General features: G+C 59.1%; 1 protein-coding gene across 1 annotated transcript in view; it reads left to right on the top strand.

Annotated features, from left to right (window-relative positions):
• SHANK2 (SH3 and multiple ankyrin repeat domains 2) overlaps nt 1–18,312 on the top strand; it is a 477,134-nt gene that overhangs the window by 192,588 nt on the left and 266,234 nt on the right. The window contains 1 exon segment of the mRNA XM_032414570.1: nt 10,410–10,725. Within this exon segment, the coding sequence (XP_032270461.1) occupies nt 10,410–10,725 (316 nt within the window).

Here is an 18,312-nt window from a genome sequence, read left to right as displayed (position 1 = left end):
CTTCCCTCAATGGCCCCGGCTGCCGGGAATGTTGCAAATGCTGCAGACACCTACATCTTTGTTCAAAGATAACCCCGCATTATTGCCGAGATGCCTTTTTATATCTTGTGTTATTTATAAAAGTATGATTCATTTAACCATTATTGTGAGATGGAGAAAGGTTGCAGTTATCTAAAGCTACGCGGGAAGGAAGCAGGGTCTGCTGTTTGGGGTGAGGTGGGGGTGGGCAGGAAGATCGGGGTCCAGCCCACACCTGCCCAGACCTGCTGCCTCCCTGCTCCGGACTTGGCCGCACACTCTCGCTCTCAGCATTCGGTTTTAGCTTCTATAAGATAAAATGCTGGGTGTGGCTGGTGGGCCACTGAGACCCTCTGGAGTTTTGTTTTTTCCTCTCAGTGCCCCATGGGCCCCCTTTCTGAGGAGAGGTTAGAGACACCTCCGTGAGTTTGTATTAAGGAGAAATAGACTCAGTTCCTCCCTCTGTTTACCCAGGGCTGTCTCCATGCCAGCCTGCTCTCCCTTCTCCCCACCCCCACAAATAGGAGGTGAGGCCAGGCCACTTGAAAAGAGAAGGGAAACAGGCACCATCTGGAATTTCAGGGTCTTGGAGAATTCGCGCCCGAGCCCCAGCCTCGTCAGCTCTATCGGCCGGGGTCTTGGCAGCAAGCAAGGGACCCATCCGACTTGTTGATGCATGAAAGGAAGGTCCCAGCACACCAAGGAGGCCAGCCTGGTGTCCGGCTGCCCCCGGCTGCTCTGGGGAGCTGTCACCTCCCCGACAGGATGTTCGTCCACACCCACTGGCTCCGTCCTCCTGAATCAGAGCTCTGTGCCGTGCATGTGGTTGCCTCCAGCCCCGGCAGCAGGGAAGGCTGACGGAATGAGCCAGGGCTCCCCACAACCCAGCAGGCAGGCAGGACTCCAGGTGGGGACAGGCAGACACGGCAAGGATGTTGAGGACACCAGCCTGACCGAAGTCCGGTGCACCTGTCCTTGGGGTGCAGGCGAATACGGTCCTGGAGCTCTGCGGGGCAGGCCTCCTCCGGGGCCCAGGGGCCTCCGAGGGGTGGGGGCGGCGGGTGGCAGGACGGGACAGAGAAGTGAGATGGCTTCAGGCCCTAGGTGGCTTCGGCACAACTGAGGAGGCCAGCCTGGTGAACCTGGAAAAGTGCCTCGGGATGCTCAGAACAAAAGAGGAGCTGGGAGTCACCACCTCTCTCTTTGTTGGTTCATTCATGCATCTGTTCATTCACATCCGGAGCTGTAGGGAGCTCCTCCGGTTTGCAGGGTGACAGGGGAGCTGGGCATCGAACCTGCATTCGGGGAGCTTGAAGACCCTGAGGAGGGGTCTCTCCATGGCTGGATCAGGGCACCTTACAGACACGCGGCAGGGTTGGGGTGGGGAGAAGGCCTTGCTCTCCGCTGGCAGATTTTTGAAATTAAATGCATTCATTTAGTGACTGCCGACAATCATGAAGTCCAGGCACTGTCACAAATATTGTGTGGCTTGATCCTCATGACCATCCTGGGAGGGGGCACCATTCACACCCCATTTGATGGGTGAGAGGTGACTTTCCCGGGGTCGCAGAGCTGGGAAGTGGTTGGGCTGGGGCTCGTCCCCGGAAGGTCAGCACCATCCCCCCCAGCCCTTGCGCTTCAAATGTGAGCTCAGCTGATCACAGCCAGTGCCGGGAGTGAGAAGGGTTATTCCCACCTACAGATGAGGAAACTGAGGCCAGGGGCGCCTAGCCAGCCCACGGCCACTGAGGAGGTAAGATGCAGAGCTAGCTCCTACCTCAGACGGCTGGGGTCCCACGTCTGGCGTCAGACCATGGCCGGGGGGCGGGCTGATGGTGGGCACCGGACGGGCACCATTGCCAAGACCCACCGGTGCACAGACTCTTCGTGAGGCGTATTTATCACACCTGGCGCGTCCTCCCAGCCAGGACTTCAGAGCGCCTTGAAATGTTCTGATGTGCGAAGAGCCTTTTTTTATATGAGAAATGAAATTATTTTCAGCCTGTTGTCAGGCAGTTGTCAAAAGACATGGCAAATAAAGGGCTTCGAGCGGGAGGGTTTGGGAGGGCGGATCAGAACTCGAGGCAGGTTTGTGGGGTGCCGAGGCTGAAGCCGGACAGGGCCCGTGCGGATTGGGGACTGGGGGCTGGACGGGGCTGGCTTTGGGGGGGGGGTTAATTATTTATTGTTTATTTACATATTCATTATTTTGTTTTTCTTACCAAGGGGTTAGTACCAGAGTTGGGCTGGGTGGGACAGGCTGGTGGCTGAAGGGCCTGGCTAGGAGGCTGACAGCTGGGGGTTCATTTTGGGGTGATTCTCTTCCACCTGGAAGGGGTATGGAAGGGCCTCCACCTGATTTTCTCATGCTTTTTCATCCATCCATGGACATCGAACATGCCCCACTCAAAAGACACTCAGACTTGCCATCTGGGATGGGTGGGTGAGCAGGTGGACGGAGTCACCACATAGCATCCCGAGTCCCTCTGCCCGCCACCTGCCTCACCCCAGCCGTCTTGGGGAGTCTGGGCTGTGACGCCTGCAAGCCTATGGCCGTGGGGCAGGGGAGCCTGGCCCCCGTCTGTGGACAGCGCTCAGCTCATCCAGGGAGCCCGGCTGGAGTCGGGGAGCCTAATGGGACCTCCGCAAGAAGGTTCCAGCTCTCTGAGACCCATCCCGGGATCTCTGGAAGCCTCGGGGAGAAATGGGTGTTCAAATTTCGTCCTCCACCTTTGTCTCCGTGTTTATCGTGGTCCAGCCCCTGCTCGGGTGTCCTGCAGTGGCTTGTCTGGGAGGTGGAGGCAGTGTGAGCGGACTCCCGGACGCTCTGCAGCAGACCTCCCTCTGCCCCTGCCGCCCCAGCTTTCCGGAGAGGCCGGGGTCAGCGCTGGGTGCTGCGGCCTCGTGGTTTGAGCGTGAAGGGTGGGATGTCTGTCTGTCTTTCCTGAGGGCAGGCTGACGTGGACAAGTGTGTGTCTGGCAGCGGGAATGCTCCGTGCTCGTGACGTGGGGGCCCTGTGGCCCTGGGTCACGGTGGGAGGGTCCAGACCCAAAGCACAACCACCCGACGCGATCCCTGCAGGACGCCTCCTATCCCAGCCTCCCAGGCAGGCGGGCTTCAGCTGTGCGTGCGCACAAAAGACGGGTTGAGCACATCGATGCTGGTGTCGCAGGTGGCCCAGGCCGTCGATCTCCAGTAATGGTTTGCACAGAAAAGCATGGCCCGGAGCGCAGAGTGGAAAATGCCCCCAAGGAGACACCTGGCTGTGTGTCTATTGGGGTAAAATCTGTGCTTTTAGTGCCACGCCTTTCCCTTCCAGCTGGTATGTGCCAGGCACAAGCCTGTTACTGTGTGAAGGGACAGGAGACTCGTACATGTGGGCCCAGCACTGCCATTCACCTCCGTGGTGGGGAGGCCGCAGCCTGGGTCTGAGAGCGAGAACCTTTGTATGCAGATAGTGAGCCCCCTGTCGCTGGAGGTATTCAAGGAGAGCATGCCTGCCAGTGGGGAGGAGGCCTCAGGGGCCAGGTGGGCGGAGTCAGGAGGCGGGATTTCCATGGGGCAGAGCCCAGGGTACACGGCAGTCCTGCACATGAGTCCAACAGAGCGACCATTCCTAGTTTCTGTGAATGTTTTACTCAGATGCCCAGCAGCCCATTAAAGGAATAGGAGGTGTGCAGAAAGGAATCCTGTGGCTGAGGGGTGTTTCCTGCAGTTCCTCAAATCCTGTTATGTGCAGAGTCTGGTCTTGTTCCCCTAACCGGCCCCCCATGCAGCCCGAGAGGGAGACTGGGGGTCTTTTCTGTCCTGTTCGCGGCTGCATCCGTCCGTGGCTCGCACAGAGCCTGCGACTCGCCAGCCCAGGTGGGGTGGGGGGTAGACATGGCGTGGAGAGCCTGGCGGCCCCTCTGCCTCCAGCCGGCTGCCTGTGTCCTGGTCATAGGCCTCTGGGCCTCGTCTTGGCAAGGCTCCTTTCTCGGTGCCAGCCCCAGGGCCCCGCCGATTCCCGACTCTGCTCCGGCTTGCGGGCAAGTGCACCGGGAGGAGCGGTTGCACCATATGCAAGCAACGGGGAGGCTCTGCTGGGGCTTCCCCGTCTGGGCCACGCGTAAGTGCTGTCTGGGGATCTCCTGCTCCCCAACACAGGGAAAGGGCTCCGTCTTGTTCCCTGCCTTCTCAAAGAAGAAAAGAGGCGGGGTCTTCACAGTCGTGCCGCGGGAAGCCGCTCCTTCCCCACGCCCTTCGTCCAAGGTCAACAGCAGGGGCACAGAGGATGTCTCCAGAGGGAGCAGTGGCCTTTGGCGAGGTGCCACCCCCACCAACCCTGGCGCACACCCCTCCTCTCCGCGGCTGGCACTAAGGATTGGCGAGGGAACTTGGCTCAGGATGAGGCTCCGTGCTTCTGGGAGGCTATCGACCAGAGACAGATGGAGGAGGGTTGAGCAGCGCCGAGCCTCCCACTCTCCCAGAGGGTTCCCTGCGCTTTGGCGAGCTCTCAGGGCTCACGCGGCAGGGCCCAGCCTCTGCAGAGGGCCTCCCTCGCTGTGCCGTCCCTGTGGCCTCCCGTCCCGGCCAGGGCGGGCACCTGGCCCGTGGCCAGCCCAGCCCCATGTATCAGGGCACCGCCACCTGGCAGACCCCAGCACCTCTGCCTTGTGGGGGGACACGGCACTGGTCTCCCCAAGTGGAAGCAGCTGTGTCCTTGATGACACCCTACACCTGAGGGAGATGCGTCCGGAAACTGTTCAGCCTTCTGCCCCACACGGATGTGCATCATGAGAGCAAGTTGGTGGGGTCTCTGGTGATAAAATGTGCCAGCAGCAGATGCGTTTCTTAGGGCACATCTCAGAAACGGCTTGCCCTCCGTCGTGTGGATTTACCACCAGGTGTGGTGGGGCAAGGGGGTCACCTAGGGCTGAGTTTGGGTGCAGCTGAGTGATGTGGGGTGCTGTGGGTGTTCAGTGGGAGACGATGCTTAAATGAGCAGCTGCTTTAGGATCTGGGCCCTGGCTGTCCTTTCCCGAGGCATGGACAGGCCGCTGGGCCAGGCGTCCGACCCCTCGGGCCGTCCTGCCAAGGCAGATGCCTGCCATTCCTAACACTGCCATTTTTGTCGACCCAAAGTATGTCGACCACATGGAATTCCACTGACACGTTCCCGTTGCTTTTTCCTCATCCTGTCTCATCTCTCTCTCTCTCTCTTTTTAATTTCGGAAGCAGTTCTCTTGGCAACAGAGAAAACGCACACTTAATTACAGCCGAGCAGGAGGTGCATCGGGCGACGGAACCGGCTCCCTGGGATGCTCCATTTCATTTTCGGGAAGCCCTCTGTCCTTGTCTAGAAACAGCCCCGTGCACCTGCTGCAGAGCCCGCGAGCCCGCGGCCCCTTCTCGGGGTGCTCCTCAGATAGGACTTTCCTGGAGTCTCCCAGACTTCTCTCGGGGTGGAAATGCTCAGGACGCGTGCAAAGGGGCTCTGAAGACACTCGTTCTGATCCGCCGCCTGGAATCAGGGCGAACCAGGGCTCGAGGGCAGTTTGTGCTCTCTCTCTTTAAAAAAAGAAAGGGAAGAGAAGGGGGGGGAGGAAATCCTGTTTCCTCCAGGGTAATTACCACGATGGGGTGAGCCGGAGAAGGAATAGGTACTTGTGTCTGGTTCCTTGCAGCGGAAATCTGGGTCACGCTCAGCAATTCCAGAATGCCGGCGAGGGCTGCCCAGTTCATGTGGGTCTGGTTTGGTGAGGCTTATCTGGAACTGGGTGTTTCGTCTTGACTCGCTCACCTCATCTGCTAGCGGACAAACAAACGGCGTTAGAGAAAACTTGGCTTTTTCTTTAAAAATAACATTCGGAAAGCACGGGGCGTTCTATTTCGCGCCCGGCGCATCCGAGCAGAGGCAGCCGGAGCAGAGCCTGAGTTGGCTCGGACGGCTGGGGCTCCGGTTCGCGGATGCCTCCGGGGTTCCCCGGCCGCGGGCTCGAGGACGCCTGACTCGTGCTCGCCCTCCTCCCGGATGCACTGATCACAAAAGCAGAGTAGCACTGCTCACATGACGGGTGCCGGCAGAAGCAGCAGGGCTTGAGATCAGCCCCAGTCTACGCACGGTTGGTTCCCAGCTGACAGACAGAATATGGGGTGGGCTTTGTCACCAGCACGCTGGGTCTGGCATGCCCAGCTATGCTCGGAAGCACGCAGTGCCCAGACGCCCGCCGCCGCCGCCGCTCCCCGGGTCCGAGCCGCTCCAGCGCCGAGGGGCCGGGCAGCCCCCCTCTCCTTCCTCCCATCCGAGAAGGTTATATAATGAGCGGACTGCTGCCAAAGTCGGAGGGAAAATGAAGTCTTTGTTAAATGCCTTCACCAAGAAGGAAGGTAAGGAAGAGCTGTCGGGAGCGTGGTGCATGGGAATTAGCAGTTTCTGACTGATGCTCTGGGGGAGCGGGGGACTCTGGTCCCTCCCAAAATTGCTGGTTGTCCCTTCTCATCATGGAAGGGAATAATGACTTCGGGTGCGCCCTCGGGCTTTGTTGTAGTTGGTCTGGGATTCTAACCCACTCGAAGGTGCGGTTTTATTTCACGGTCCTCTCAAGTCCCCAGCCCCTTGCACATTGCATTCCGGAATGCGCCTCCATGGTGACCGTGCCGGAGGGCACGTTGGGAACTAAGTCCTAGGGAAAATAAAGGAAGTTTTGCCTCAGTCTGCCTGCTTCCCAGAGGCTGCGGAGCACCTGCTCGGGAGCGAGGAAGGTCAGAACACGTTGCTCGCCGTGCCGGCTCAGGGTGGACGCTCTCCGAGCCACTCCTTGGCTCTCGTTGGCCGTCCCCTGGTGGCATTTTCCTGGAGTGGATGCAGATGCAGCGTGGCAGACTCTGAGAGTGCATAGGGTTTTTGTCATACCTTGTGTGATTTCTATTGTGGAAAAAAAATATGTATAAATAAATACATGGAAGACAGCTAAGAAAATATCCACCCACTTAGAGTTTGCAGATTGCCTGAAAGAAGGAAACAGTTGGGTGGAATATTAATCATTTTCAGACAGGAAAAGAGTTATTTTTACCCTTTTCACCAAAAAAAAAAAAAAAAAAAAAAAAATCAACATTTCCATGGATGGCTCCAGTTACTTTGTCAGACAGAGAACTCTCGCTTTATGAAATCGGGTTTGTGGAGACATGACTTTGGAGGAATTAGGAAGGTGCTTGCCAGCCCAAGCCATAAAATAAACACGAAAAAAATTTCCAATTACCTTACACGGGGAATTAATTTAATGCGAGTCCTGGTAATTAAGCGAGCTAATTGTCATTTGAATGCTCGCCCTAACGTTACCTCTGCGATCCCGGTTCGGTACCCCACCTGATCCTCAGGGCAGGGGCAGGGCTCCCCCATCCCTTGATCTTCCCAGGGCAGCAGTCCTGAATTCCCACCACTGCCCAAGCCCCCTGCTCAGAAAGCCGGCTCCAGCCCGCGTCTTGGGAATTTATATAAAGAACAGCCTTTGTCCACGCTCATTTTCTTGCGTTATTAACCCAGATTCATCTTCTGGTACTTCACTTTTTGGAACCCGTGCACAGCAGGGAAATGTTAGTTCATTCGGTGTCCGTTCTGTTCTTTCATAGACCTTTCTCCCCTCATGAGTCTGTCTTAGGCATCGGCAGGACTCCCCACCCCCAATTTCTGTTAAGGGCATTAGTCCTTTACAGTTCTATCGGTCAGAAAAAGAGACCCAGCTGCCTCGTCAGGAGTTCATGTCACTAAATGCATGCGTGTCCTTGTCTGGGAGCGTCCCTGTGGAGCTGGGGTGTCCCCTCCCCACGGGTAGCGTGAGCCCTGGCCTCTCCTCAGATGCGGGGGATGGGGGCGGGGAGGATGGTCCAGGAGGCCCAGGGCCCCATCACCCTTCCTGCTTAATTTGTCTGCTGGAGGAGTTGGCTTTCTCGCTGTGATTCGGTCCTCCAGCCGACTGTCTCGGTGCACGAAAGGTTTCCACCCTCTAGGACTGTGCGGCCATTTGCCCTCTGTGAGGTCTCTCAGTACCCCCCACCCCATCATCAGGCAGGTGTCAGGTCACCCCAAAGCACCGACCCGCAGGTGCATTTTTCAAACCATAAAGGATTTAGCGCTCAGTCCTTGCAGGGGTCATTCTGGCCTCCGTCTGCCCAGAGGGAGTGACCGATGCAGTTCTCCCTCACCACCAGCAACATGCAAACTCAGGGATGTTCCCCAAAGTGAGGTTTTTCTAGCAGGTGCGGCTAGGCCTTGCTGATTCCCCAGTGGGCTGAGCCCCTTGAGAGGGCAGCCTCGTGCCAGGGCTCCACGGAGGACAACGCCGGCCTTTCCCGTCGCCCGCCTCTCTCCCAGCCGGGCTGGCCCTGGTGAGTTCATGTCCTTTGAGGAATTCAGAGCAGGATGCCAGCCGCAGCTGAAGAGCCCTGGCTGCGTCCAGGGAGGCTTCCCAGAGGGAGCAGGTCAGGATGGGCCCAGGCTGCCTTGGGTCAAAAAATAGGACCTCCGACATGTCCGTTACAGAATCTCACCAACTGCTCGGAACGTGGATTCCCAGCGCGTGTCCTGAGCCCCGTGCCATTTCTGCATGGCTTCTCCGGGTTGGCTCCATCTCTGCCTTCCTGGGACTGCCCTGCATCCTGGCGAGGCAGTGAGGGGTTGCGCTGGGTCACAGCTGCCTCGGTGGAGCTCCCCCAGCGCTCTCTTTGCCAGTGCCGCCTCCCCGTCGGCCCGCCTGTGCCCCCGGGATCTCTGCCTGCACTGCTCTGTCCCTGGTGCGCTCTGCTGCCCAGCATGGTCACGGGCCAGTGCCAGGGGTTTATGGGGGGCCCAGGCTCTGGGAAGGGTGCACCTGTCCTTTTGCTTCACTGCAGCCACTGACTTTGGGCACGGGGATGGTGGACTACCCGTGATGTTCTTCTCCGAGACACTAGGACTCCCACTCCAGCCCAGCTCACCCAGGAGGGTGTGTGCTTTCTGCTGCCCTGTAGCGCTGGTCTGGCCTCGGGCAGCACGGACGCGAGAGCTCGCTCGCTCGGCCTCATTCCGGAGCATGCAGATCGCATAGTGAGCGGGAAGCTGCCCGGGGGTCAGGCGCTGGAAGGAAGCCCGCGTCCCTTGCTTCCAGGGGCATCGGCACTTTCTCCGGCGGCCTGGAAGGCTACTGTTCTTGACATGCGTCTTCTGAGAAAGGACACTTTCTATTTCTGGCTCCAGCCCTCGGAGCAGCCCGGAGTGGATGCAGTGTGGATACCTGTCCTCACGGTCCCTGCGGGCAGTGTCCTCATTCTGAGTCCCTGGGCTCACTGAACTCGGCAGAGTGAGGGCCTCGCCTGTGGTGTAGAACTTAGTAGAAGACAGATGGGGCGTGCTCGCGCCTTCCTGTTGCGCGCTGTTGGGCCCCGGTTTGATGGGTGGGGAAAACAGCATGCTTGGTCCTGAAGCAGACCACCGCTGAAGGGTACCCAGAGGGCCGTGTGCGTGTCCTGGGGCAGCAGTGACAAAGCCCGAGATAGGGTGGCTCACACAGCGGGACGCACTGTCCCCTGGTCCCGGAGGCCGACACCTGAGATGCAGGCGCGGGCAGGGCGGGGTCCCCTGAGGCCTCTCTCGTGTGTGGACGGCCGTGCTCTCCCTGGGTCCTCACGGGGTCGTCCCTCCTTGGCAGTCTGTGTCCTGATCCCCTCTTCCTGTAAGGACCCCAGTCACACCGGATCAGAGCCCGGTGACCCCGTGTTACCTCGATCACCTCTGTAAAGGCCCCAGCTCCAGATATGGTCTCAGGCACCAAGGGTTAGGGCTCCGACACATGAATTTCAGGGGGACCTGGTCCAGCCCCTACCAGGGGCCAAGTTCAGGTGGTGGCGAGGGGGAACTCTGTGTCCTGACCACATCGTGAGGCCCTCACACGTGTCTCGGCTGCTGAAGGATCAGGCGCTGGTCCGGATGGAAGGCGGACCCCAAGCCCCTTCCATCTCAAGCGTTCGCTTGAGCCTCCATGAAATGGAGACATTCTCAGTGTCCACCTCGTCTCTGCTTCTGTGTCGGGGTGGGCTCTGCACACACGGCAGGCTCTGCACACGCAGGGGGCTCTGCACACACAGGGGCTCTGCACACACGGCAGGCTCTGCACACGCAGGGGGCTCTGCACACACAGGGGCTCTGCACACACGGCAGGCTCTGCACACGCAGGGGGCTCTGCACACACAACAGGCTCTGCACACGCAGGGGTTCTGCACACACGGCAGGCTCTGCACATGCAGGGGCTCTGCACACGTAGGGGGCTCTGCACATGCGGCGGGCCCTGCACATGCAGGGGCTCCGTGCGCCCCACCCTGCACCCACCCTGCCATGCATGCACTCACCCGCCTCTCCTTGTTCTCTCTGACCCAGTGCCCTTCCGAGAGGCCCCGGCGTACTCCAACCGCCGGCGGCGGCTACCCAACACGCTGGCCGCCCCCCGGGTCCTGCTGCGCTCCAACAGTGACAACAACCTGAACACCAGCACCCCCGACTGGGCCGTCTGCTCTGCCACCTCCCACCGCAGTCTCTCACCCCAGCTGCTGCAGCAGACGCCCGGCAAGCCCGACGGGGCCGCCAGGACCCTTGGGAGCTACGCCCCCGGGCCCCGCAGCCGGTCGCCGTCGCTCAACAGGCTGGGCGGTGCCAGTGAGGATGGCAAGAGGCTCCAGCAGTCCTGGCACGTCGGGTAAGAAGTGGCCGGGGTTGGGGGGTGCTGGTGAGGAGCCAGGGGGCTCCTGAGGGAACCGGGAGAGGAAGCCCTCCCTGCACCATGGCTCCTGCTTTCTAGGATTCGGGCACACCCAGAGGTTGGCCAGAATGCCTGTTTTACTCCAGCTTGGATATTGGGTCACGTGCACGAGCACGTGCCCGTGATGACCGCCCAGGGCAGGTGTAGGGGGCAGGGCTGAGCTTCCGGGGGTGGGGGGGCCCTTGGGGCTGGGGCTGGCATCGGGGCCTCATTTTCCTTCCATGTACATTGGATTCTGGGTTCTAAAAGTGAAATGTGAGCAGAGAGGGAGCTAAGGCCACCAGCCTTCCTGTTGCCAAGAGTTTTTCCAAGTGCCGCATTTACTGCAAACGCACCTGATCCAAAATTAATGCTCACGCTCAGGCTCTGGGCCCTCCCCGCCTTGCTGTCTCCCCAGCACGCTCTCCACGCAGCCATGCCCCCTTCAGAATTGTTCACATGAGGATGGGACTTCTCGGGGGTAGGCTCACAGCTGGGCCCCAGGGTGCGGGGCTCGGGGCTGGCCGCAGCCATGAAAGCAGCCCCGGCCCTTGGCCCTGCCGGTCCCACTGTGCTCCATCTCGGGCCCGGGCCCTGGTCCTCATGCAACTGCTCGCTGGCCCCTTCCCTCCTGATTCCTGGTTCCTGCGCCTGCGCCATGGGGTTCTCAAGCATTTGTCTCCTTGAGCTCTGTCCTCAGCCGCGGTGGCCTGGGAGGGCCTGCTGACCGGTGTTTCCCTGGCTGCACAGGGCTCTGGTGCGCTATCAGTGCCCCTTAGGTCCAGCATGTCACCGTCCCACCCCGTTCATTCCCGTTCCCTCCCAGGCCTCTGAAGGCAGCTGGGTGCACCAGGCCTGCTGAGTGAGGCTTGCTGATGCCCCGGCATTAATAACATCTGTGATGCTATTTGGGGGCTCTGTCCTGCAGGTTCCCCATCTTCAGAATGGGGTGCAGGCAGGGAGTCTGGATGGGAGGGGGCGTTGGTGCTTCACATGGTCCCAGGAGGAGGCTGAGGGGTGTGACCGTGAGCAGAGGTGGGCCAGGTCTCCGGATCGGGAGAACGTGCCCAGGGGAAGCACGTCTCCCGGGCCCTGGGTGGGGGTCTCGGGCCTGAGGCTCTGGATGCTGGCCTGCCCCAAGCCCACATCCGCGCCTCAGCCCCGGCCACTGCCCACCCGCCTCGTCCTCCAAACAGTGAGATCCACCTTCTGGCTCTGGTCTAGATTCTCCCTCTGAGTCACCCCAAGGGAGAAGTCCCAGGTGCTAAGAACAGTTTAAAACTAAATTAAAGTCTTCCCCTGAGGCGGCAAATTCCACTTTGCACCGTTCACTGGAATTATGACTATAATCTTGAGAAGAGCGTGTCTCCTTCCTCCAGCACGAAATCTAAGAAGAAACTGAAGGCGGGGTGGCCAGGGACCGCAACACAGCAAACAAAACAGTGCTTGTGAAGGGAGGAAAGCCCCCGGGGTGCCTTGCTGGGGCCCCGCCTGGCTGTCCCCCATGTCCTGTGCGGGTGCATGGGAGGCCACCGCAGCGGCTGTCCTGAGCGCTTGCTGCCGGGACCTCCAGGCACGTGTTCTGGGCCACTTCAGCTTCGAGCCTCATCTGCACAGTGCGGATTGTGAAAAGACCGGCCCCTTGGGTTTGTTTTTAAGACTCAGTGAGTGAGTTTGTGCCCATGGCTTGCACACGGTACGTGCTCGATCCAGGCTGGCTCTTAGATGGAGCGCAGGTCCGCATCAAAACCAAAAAAGGCACTTGGCTGGTTCTGTCGCCTTTGTCACCCAGAGCTGTGGGCAGGGGGACTGACCATCCAGGCTTGCCCGGGACCCCAGGATTGCCCCCAGCTGCGGGGCTGTTATCTGTCCTGGCCCGGCCGGCACCCTGCTGAGCGGTGCCACTGATAGGAGCCCTGCCTTCTGTGCCTTGTCCAGACTTCCTCCCCTGCCCCCCCAACGCCGACAAGCCTGCCTGTCCCGTGTCTATCTCTTCAGGATCCAGCTCCCTTGCTGGAGGTGGGAGCCACTCTGTGACAGAAGCGGTGGGCTGCTGGGATCCTTCCCCCAACACTCCCCTGTCCTAACAGGGACCTGCTTCCCCCTGGGAAGTGAGGGAATGGTGGGCATTTGAGCCGCACGGCAGGCTCTCTGCTTCATGGCTGGGAGACCACGGTCTGGCCTTTCAGATGACACCTAGGCATAGAACTGGCCATACGAAACAGCCTAGGTAATGGGGGATGCCAGATACAGGACCCCACAGCATCGCCCCTGGACCTTGTGGGGGCTCAAGGAGGTGGCTGAACCCCTCCACTCAGTCTTTGTCTTCATAACTCAGAGCTTAACCCCTTCCTGGGGCAGGCGGACCCTGGCTGGGCACGACGCATGGGGCCCTTGCAAGGAGGAAACCGGCTGCCAGACTCAGGGTGCCCCAGGGTGCCCCGAGAGTCCTTACTGATTCTCAGAGAACCCGGGGTGGGATTAGGAGGCCCCAGGCGGTGGAGGGAAAGGCCCTGCCCCTGCACACCCCTCCATCTATGGATTCTGTCTCCGTGGGTAGCTGCCCCAGCTCTGCTCGTCCCCGCCGTGTGCCCGCACCGCGCCTGACCGTTCTGTGCCAGGTTTCCTCCTATGAAGAGTGGGGCTGGTAGTTTGGGAGGAGGAGTAAGTTGAATTTGATAACCGCCCACTGCACGTTCTGAGGCTGTGTCTGGCTCACAGGGGGCTCCCCAGAAGCGTTTGCTGCTCTGGGTTGTCGGAAAGACCCTCTGGCCCGTTGGGCAGGCACTGGAGGGGGTCAGGTGTCACTGTCCAGGCAAAGAAAATCACATCGGCCCAGTAGAGGGAGACAGCCTCCTGACGTGAGGAGGATTTGTCCTCTGGCTCCGCACCCCCACCTTGTCCCCCACGTTCTGCCTCTCTGCCGGTGGGGAATGCTGGGCACTTAGCACCAGAGTCAGGCAGAGCCCATTTGCCTGAACGCCGAGCTGAGGCCCCAGAAACCCCAGCCAGGAATACGATGGGCACATCAGTGTGGCCAAACCCTCAGGTGCAGACTGGAAGACTGCGGTGGGGCACCAACTTCTCCCCAGCTGCCCCAGTCCCTGCCTGGCTCCCTCCCTGGCTGGGCTCTGTGCTGTGGGCAGGGTCGGCGTCCTCCATGGAGCTGGCCTTCCACAACCAGCTGACCTGAGTGCCAGGCAGGGAGGTAGAAGGTCCACAGAGATCAGAACCCACGTACCTGCAGCACCTATGAATCCAGCTTCAGGTGCCCACGGTGGCGCCCTCTAGTGGCCCACTGGCGTGGCTTGTCCAGGTCCCTAAGAACCGCGGCCCCCTTGTCCAGGACCCCTCCCGTGACCCAGCCGGCTGCCCTGGCCTCATGGGCACGAGGAAACATTCTGGTCACCCTCTTATCAAGGGCTCACCTCTTGGGTGGGTTTAGCTCAGCATGGTGGGGAGGGCTCGTGCTTTTGAGTGTAGGAGAGATTCATGCAGCCCGTGGCTGGCTGGTGGCCTCCCTCTGAGCCTGAGCCTTTGGGCAGAACCTGGCAGGGGCTCGGCAAAGTCTCGTACGCAAGTCACCTTCATTTCCCTGAACCCGGCCACGGGAAGCTGAGGCCATGCAGGTGTTTGAGTTTTCGGGTGGATAAGACGGCACACGGGCCAGCAGCCCGCAGGGTGGGGGGCTTGGCCATCCAAGGAAGGTCCAGGTGTGGGGCCGCCGGGCCAGCTTCGAGCCTGTGCCTATGGCCCCTCTGGTAGAAGGTGACATCAGTATTACCAGTTTGTGCCCCCCTGAGTAGCGCCTGCCCCTCTGTGAGCACCGAGGAAGGAAGGCCAGCCCGAGACAGGGGCCTCAGATCCCAGAGCAGGTTTGCTCACAGAATAGAACCTTTTGAGTGGAGCCACAGGCCAGAAGTCAGAGACCGCACCCCCTTCCGCGGGGTCCTGGAAGGTTCTGGGGTGGTGGGAATCCACCTAGCCATGCACACCCCTTCCAGGGGATGAGGCTCCCATATTGTCAGGCTTGTGGGTGTGAAGGGGTGCAGTGGTGCCCCTCTGGCTCCGGTCTCTGTCCACCTCTGTGAGCCCTCTCCCTGCTTCCTGGGGCCATGGGGACCAAAGCTTGGCTTCCCCAGAGGAGCAGGGACCTGGTTTCCTCTGTGAGAACTCAGTGCCTGTCCTGACCCAGAAAGGGAGTCGGGGCGGGGGGAGCTCCAGCCAGCAGGGTGGGGGCAGGATGGGGTACGGTCGGAGTGGCAGGCCCTGCCTGGCCTGGGGCGCTAATGGCACGTCACTGGGAGGTCAGGAGGGGGGATCCGTGAGGAGGGGGACTCCCTGGGTTTATGTCTGTCACCTGGTGGGGAGGTAGGGCCAGGCCCAGTGTCCCACCCTGAGGGAGCAGGTGCATCTTGGCTGCTGAGGAATCCGTGTCCAGGCACCTCACGGGTCACCCCTTCCGTGCCGCGTTCTCTCCTTCCACGTTTGGGGACATTCAGACTTTGCTCTCTCGGTTGGTTGTGTGAATTTATGAATTACCAATCTCTTCTGTGTTGCGTGCTCCTCATGCAGAGGCGAATGCCGTGTCCCCACCCGAGAGGTGAGGGCAGGAGACATGTAAGCTCGCAGGGGTGATGTAGTGGAGGGCATGGAGCCACAGGCGCCCCTGACAGAGCCCCCCAGGGCTCAGAGCTCTGTGGGGTAGATGGGGGGCTCCATAGAGAAGGGGAGATCCCGAAGTGGGGAAAGCGGTGGGCCAGCTGGGCGTCGGGGTGGGGGGTGAGGGGTCCGGTGTGACTGGGGCAGAGAGTGGGAGGTACGAGGAAGGATGCACATTCAGAACTGTTCCCCATCACTCGGGGGCCCCTGGCGCATGGGACGTCCTGATGACCATCCATCCCCAGATCCCTTCTCGGGGCCTCATGGGGAGGCTGTGGAGTGTAGGGTGCTGTTGCCGGAACGACAGAGGCAGGGCCGAGCCTAGAGCCCGTGCTGGGGCCTCAGGGCGCAGGGCGCAGAGCCGTGGGCACTGAGGATTCCTGCGTCTTCCTGTCTCCAAGGCAGAGGGGGGATGGTGCCCAGAGTACAGGGAGGGACGGAGGGTCTGCGCTTTTAAAGTCAGCGGGTGATAAGATCTTGGGACCTTTGGGGTTGGATGTGGCGCTGTCTTCATCAGAGCACCAAACTGACAACACTGTCCTTCCACCTGTCCCAAGCAAGCCAGGAACCCCGATTTTAGCAGGTCCCAGGTCTGGCAGGTCCCTGGTCACCCAGGGTAGCTGGGAAATGGCTCAGTTCACTCATCCACATCACCCCACAGCCAGCCACCAATTTTCTGATATTGAGACTTCAGTGGTTTAGCTCTCGTGCCAAAACAACGTGGTTGGGATTCCATCTGGCTGTTCTTGGACAGATCACAAGGAAATGTTGACAGTTTGGGGTAGGGAACTTCAGACCATCCTCACTGTGCAGGCAGGATAGGGCGGCCCCAGTCTGGCCCTCTGTGCCCCCAGACGGCACTCCCAACCCTGGGCCACCGCGGGGCTCGGGCTCCTGCTGCCCTGGGACGCAGCGCCTAAAACCGGGCATTGTGAGGGTAAGACGCCTTCCCTTGCAGGAGAGGTCATGGTCCCCCGGGCTCATCACTGCATGGAGCAGGGAGCCTACAGGGAGCCCTGGGCTGGCGTCAAGGAGCCAGGATGTGAGGTCAGCTCTGTATCTCTGTGTCTAGGTCACTATTTGTGGAACAAAATTCCATTTTCTCATCTGTAAAATGGGGCTTTGTGAGGCTCGGATTAACCTGGAATGAGAAGATGCTTTAGCTTCTGTGGGGGATCGCACATCACTGCTGGTGCCTAGAACCATGGATGCACTGTGGTCTAGAGGGACTAATTCCTTCCTGTTCTTTGACAAAGCCTTTCCAGGCATGGACTGATGGGTTAGGGAACTGACCATCTGCAAAATGGCTCAAGACACAGAGCTCCCCAGATCGGAGCTGTGTTCACTTTGACTTCTCTGCCCAGTGATGCACACTCTGGTACCAGCTGGAAGCCACTGGCTGACGCAGGCCGCTTGTGACCCCCCCTCCAGGAGAAGCAGGGAGTGGTAATGGTGCTAATGTTCCCTTAACACCTGCAAAGAGTAGTTCCTGTTGACTCATTCTCCAGTCACTGTGGGTCATCCCCTCTTATAAGATGGGGACCTAGGCTTCAAGAGGTTAACTTACTTGTCTAACATCTGTAGTAAGTGGTCAGCTGGGCATCTGGCAGGGTCCTTGTGAAATTTGTGTGGATGAGTGAATATGTTGTTTGGGTAAGTGGGAAGATGGATAGGTGGGTGGACAGACGGATGGATAAGTGGATAGATGGGTGGAGGGATGGATGTGGGTGACTGGGTGGATGGATGGATGAGTGGATTAACGGGTAGATGGGTGCATGGATGATGGATGAATGTATGGATGTGGGTGGATGCATGGATGGATGGATGGATAGATAAGTGGAGGATGGTTAAATGGATGGATGAATGAATGGATGGATAAGAGTGTAGGTGGTTGAGTGGATAAATGGATGGAAGGATAGATGGCTGGTTGGATGAGTGGATGGGTAGGTGGGTGGTTGGATAAGAGGGTGGGTGGGTTAGTGAATGGACGGATGGGTGGGTGAAGGGGTAGATGGATAGACACCATCAACCCCAACTCAGAGTCGAGCTAAAAACAAAATGGACATGCAATCACATATTAGTTTTAGGAAGACATACAAGGTTATTAGCATAGGGACAAGATCATGAGTATATAACCCTGTTCTGTGACAATGAGCAAGCACATGCGGTATGTGGTGTGTGCGTGTGCATGCGTGCATATGGGGGGGGAGGTGCTTCGCCAGGTGCTTTAATTGCTCTTTTATTTTTTTTAAGATTTTATTTATTTATTTATTTATTTAAAAGAGAGAGTGAGTGAGAGAGTGAGCATGAGCAGGGGGAGGGGCAGAGGGAGAAGCAGACTCCCCTGCTGAGCAGGGAGCCTGATGTGGGGCTCGAGCCCAGGACCCCGGGATCATGACCTGACTGAAGGCAGACGCTTAACCAACTGAGCCATTCAGGCACCCCAACTGCTCTCTCTTTTCTTAACCTCATTCCTCTCCTTCCTCTCATCATAACTTTGGGTAGAAGAAGCTGTGCTCTAACCCAACTTTACCGGTTCAAATATCACCAGCACGTCCTTCCTCCTCTCCCTCTCTCCATCCATCCATCCAACTCTTCATCCATCCATCCATCTACCCCGTCTTCACCCACCCCTGCTTCTCTCCATCCACCAGTCCATCCTTGCACCCACCTACCCATCCTTCCTTCCCTTCATGTGCCCAACAGAGAGTGAATGAGCACCTAGCTGTGCCAAGCACCGTTAGGCACTTGGGATAAAGTCATGAACAGGACAGCCTTCAAGGAGCTCGTACTCAAGTCAGGGGTGGGGGGGGGAAAGCCAACAAAGAAAAAGGGTCTGTGAATCATACTATACCTTCCCTTCGTTCACAACTCCCCTTCCTC

The sequence above is a fragment of the Phoca vitulina genome, unplaced genomic scaffold (genome assembly GCF_004348235.1).
Source record: "Phoca vitulina isolate PV1807 unplaced genomic scaffold, GSC_HSeal_1.0 scaffold16, whole genome shotgun sequence".
Classification (NCBI taxonomy): Eukaryota; Metazoa; Chordata; class Mammalia; order Carnivora; family Phocidae; genus Phoca; species Phoca vitulina.
Note: the sequence above shows the minus strand (reverse complement) of the source record. Positions and strands in the feature narration are given on the sequence as shown.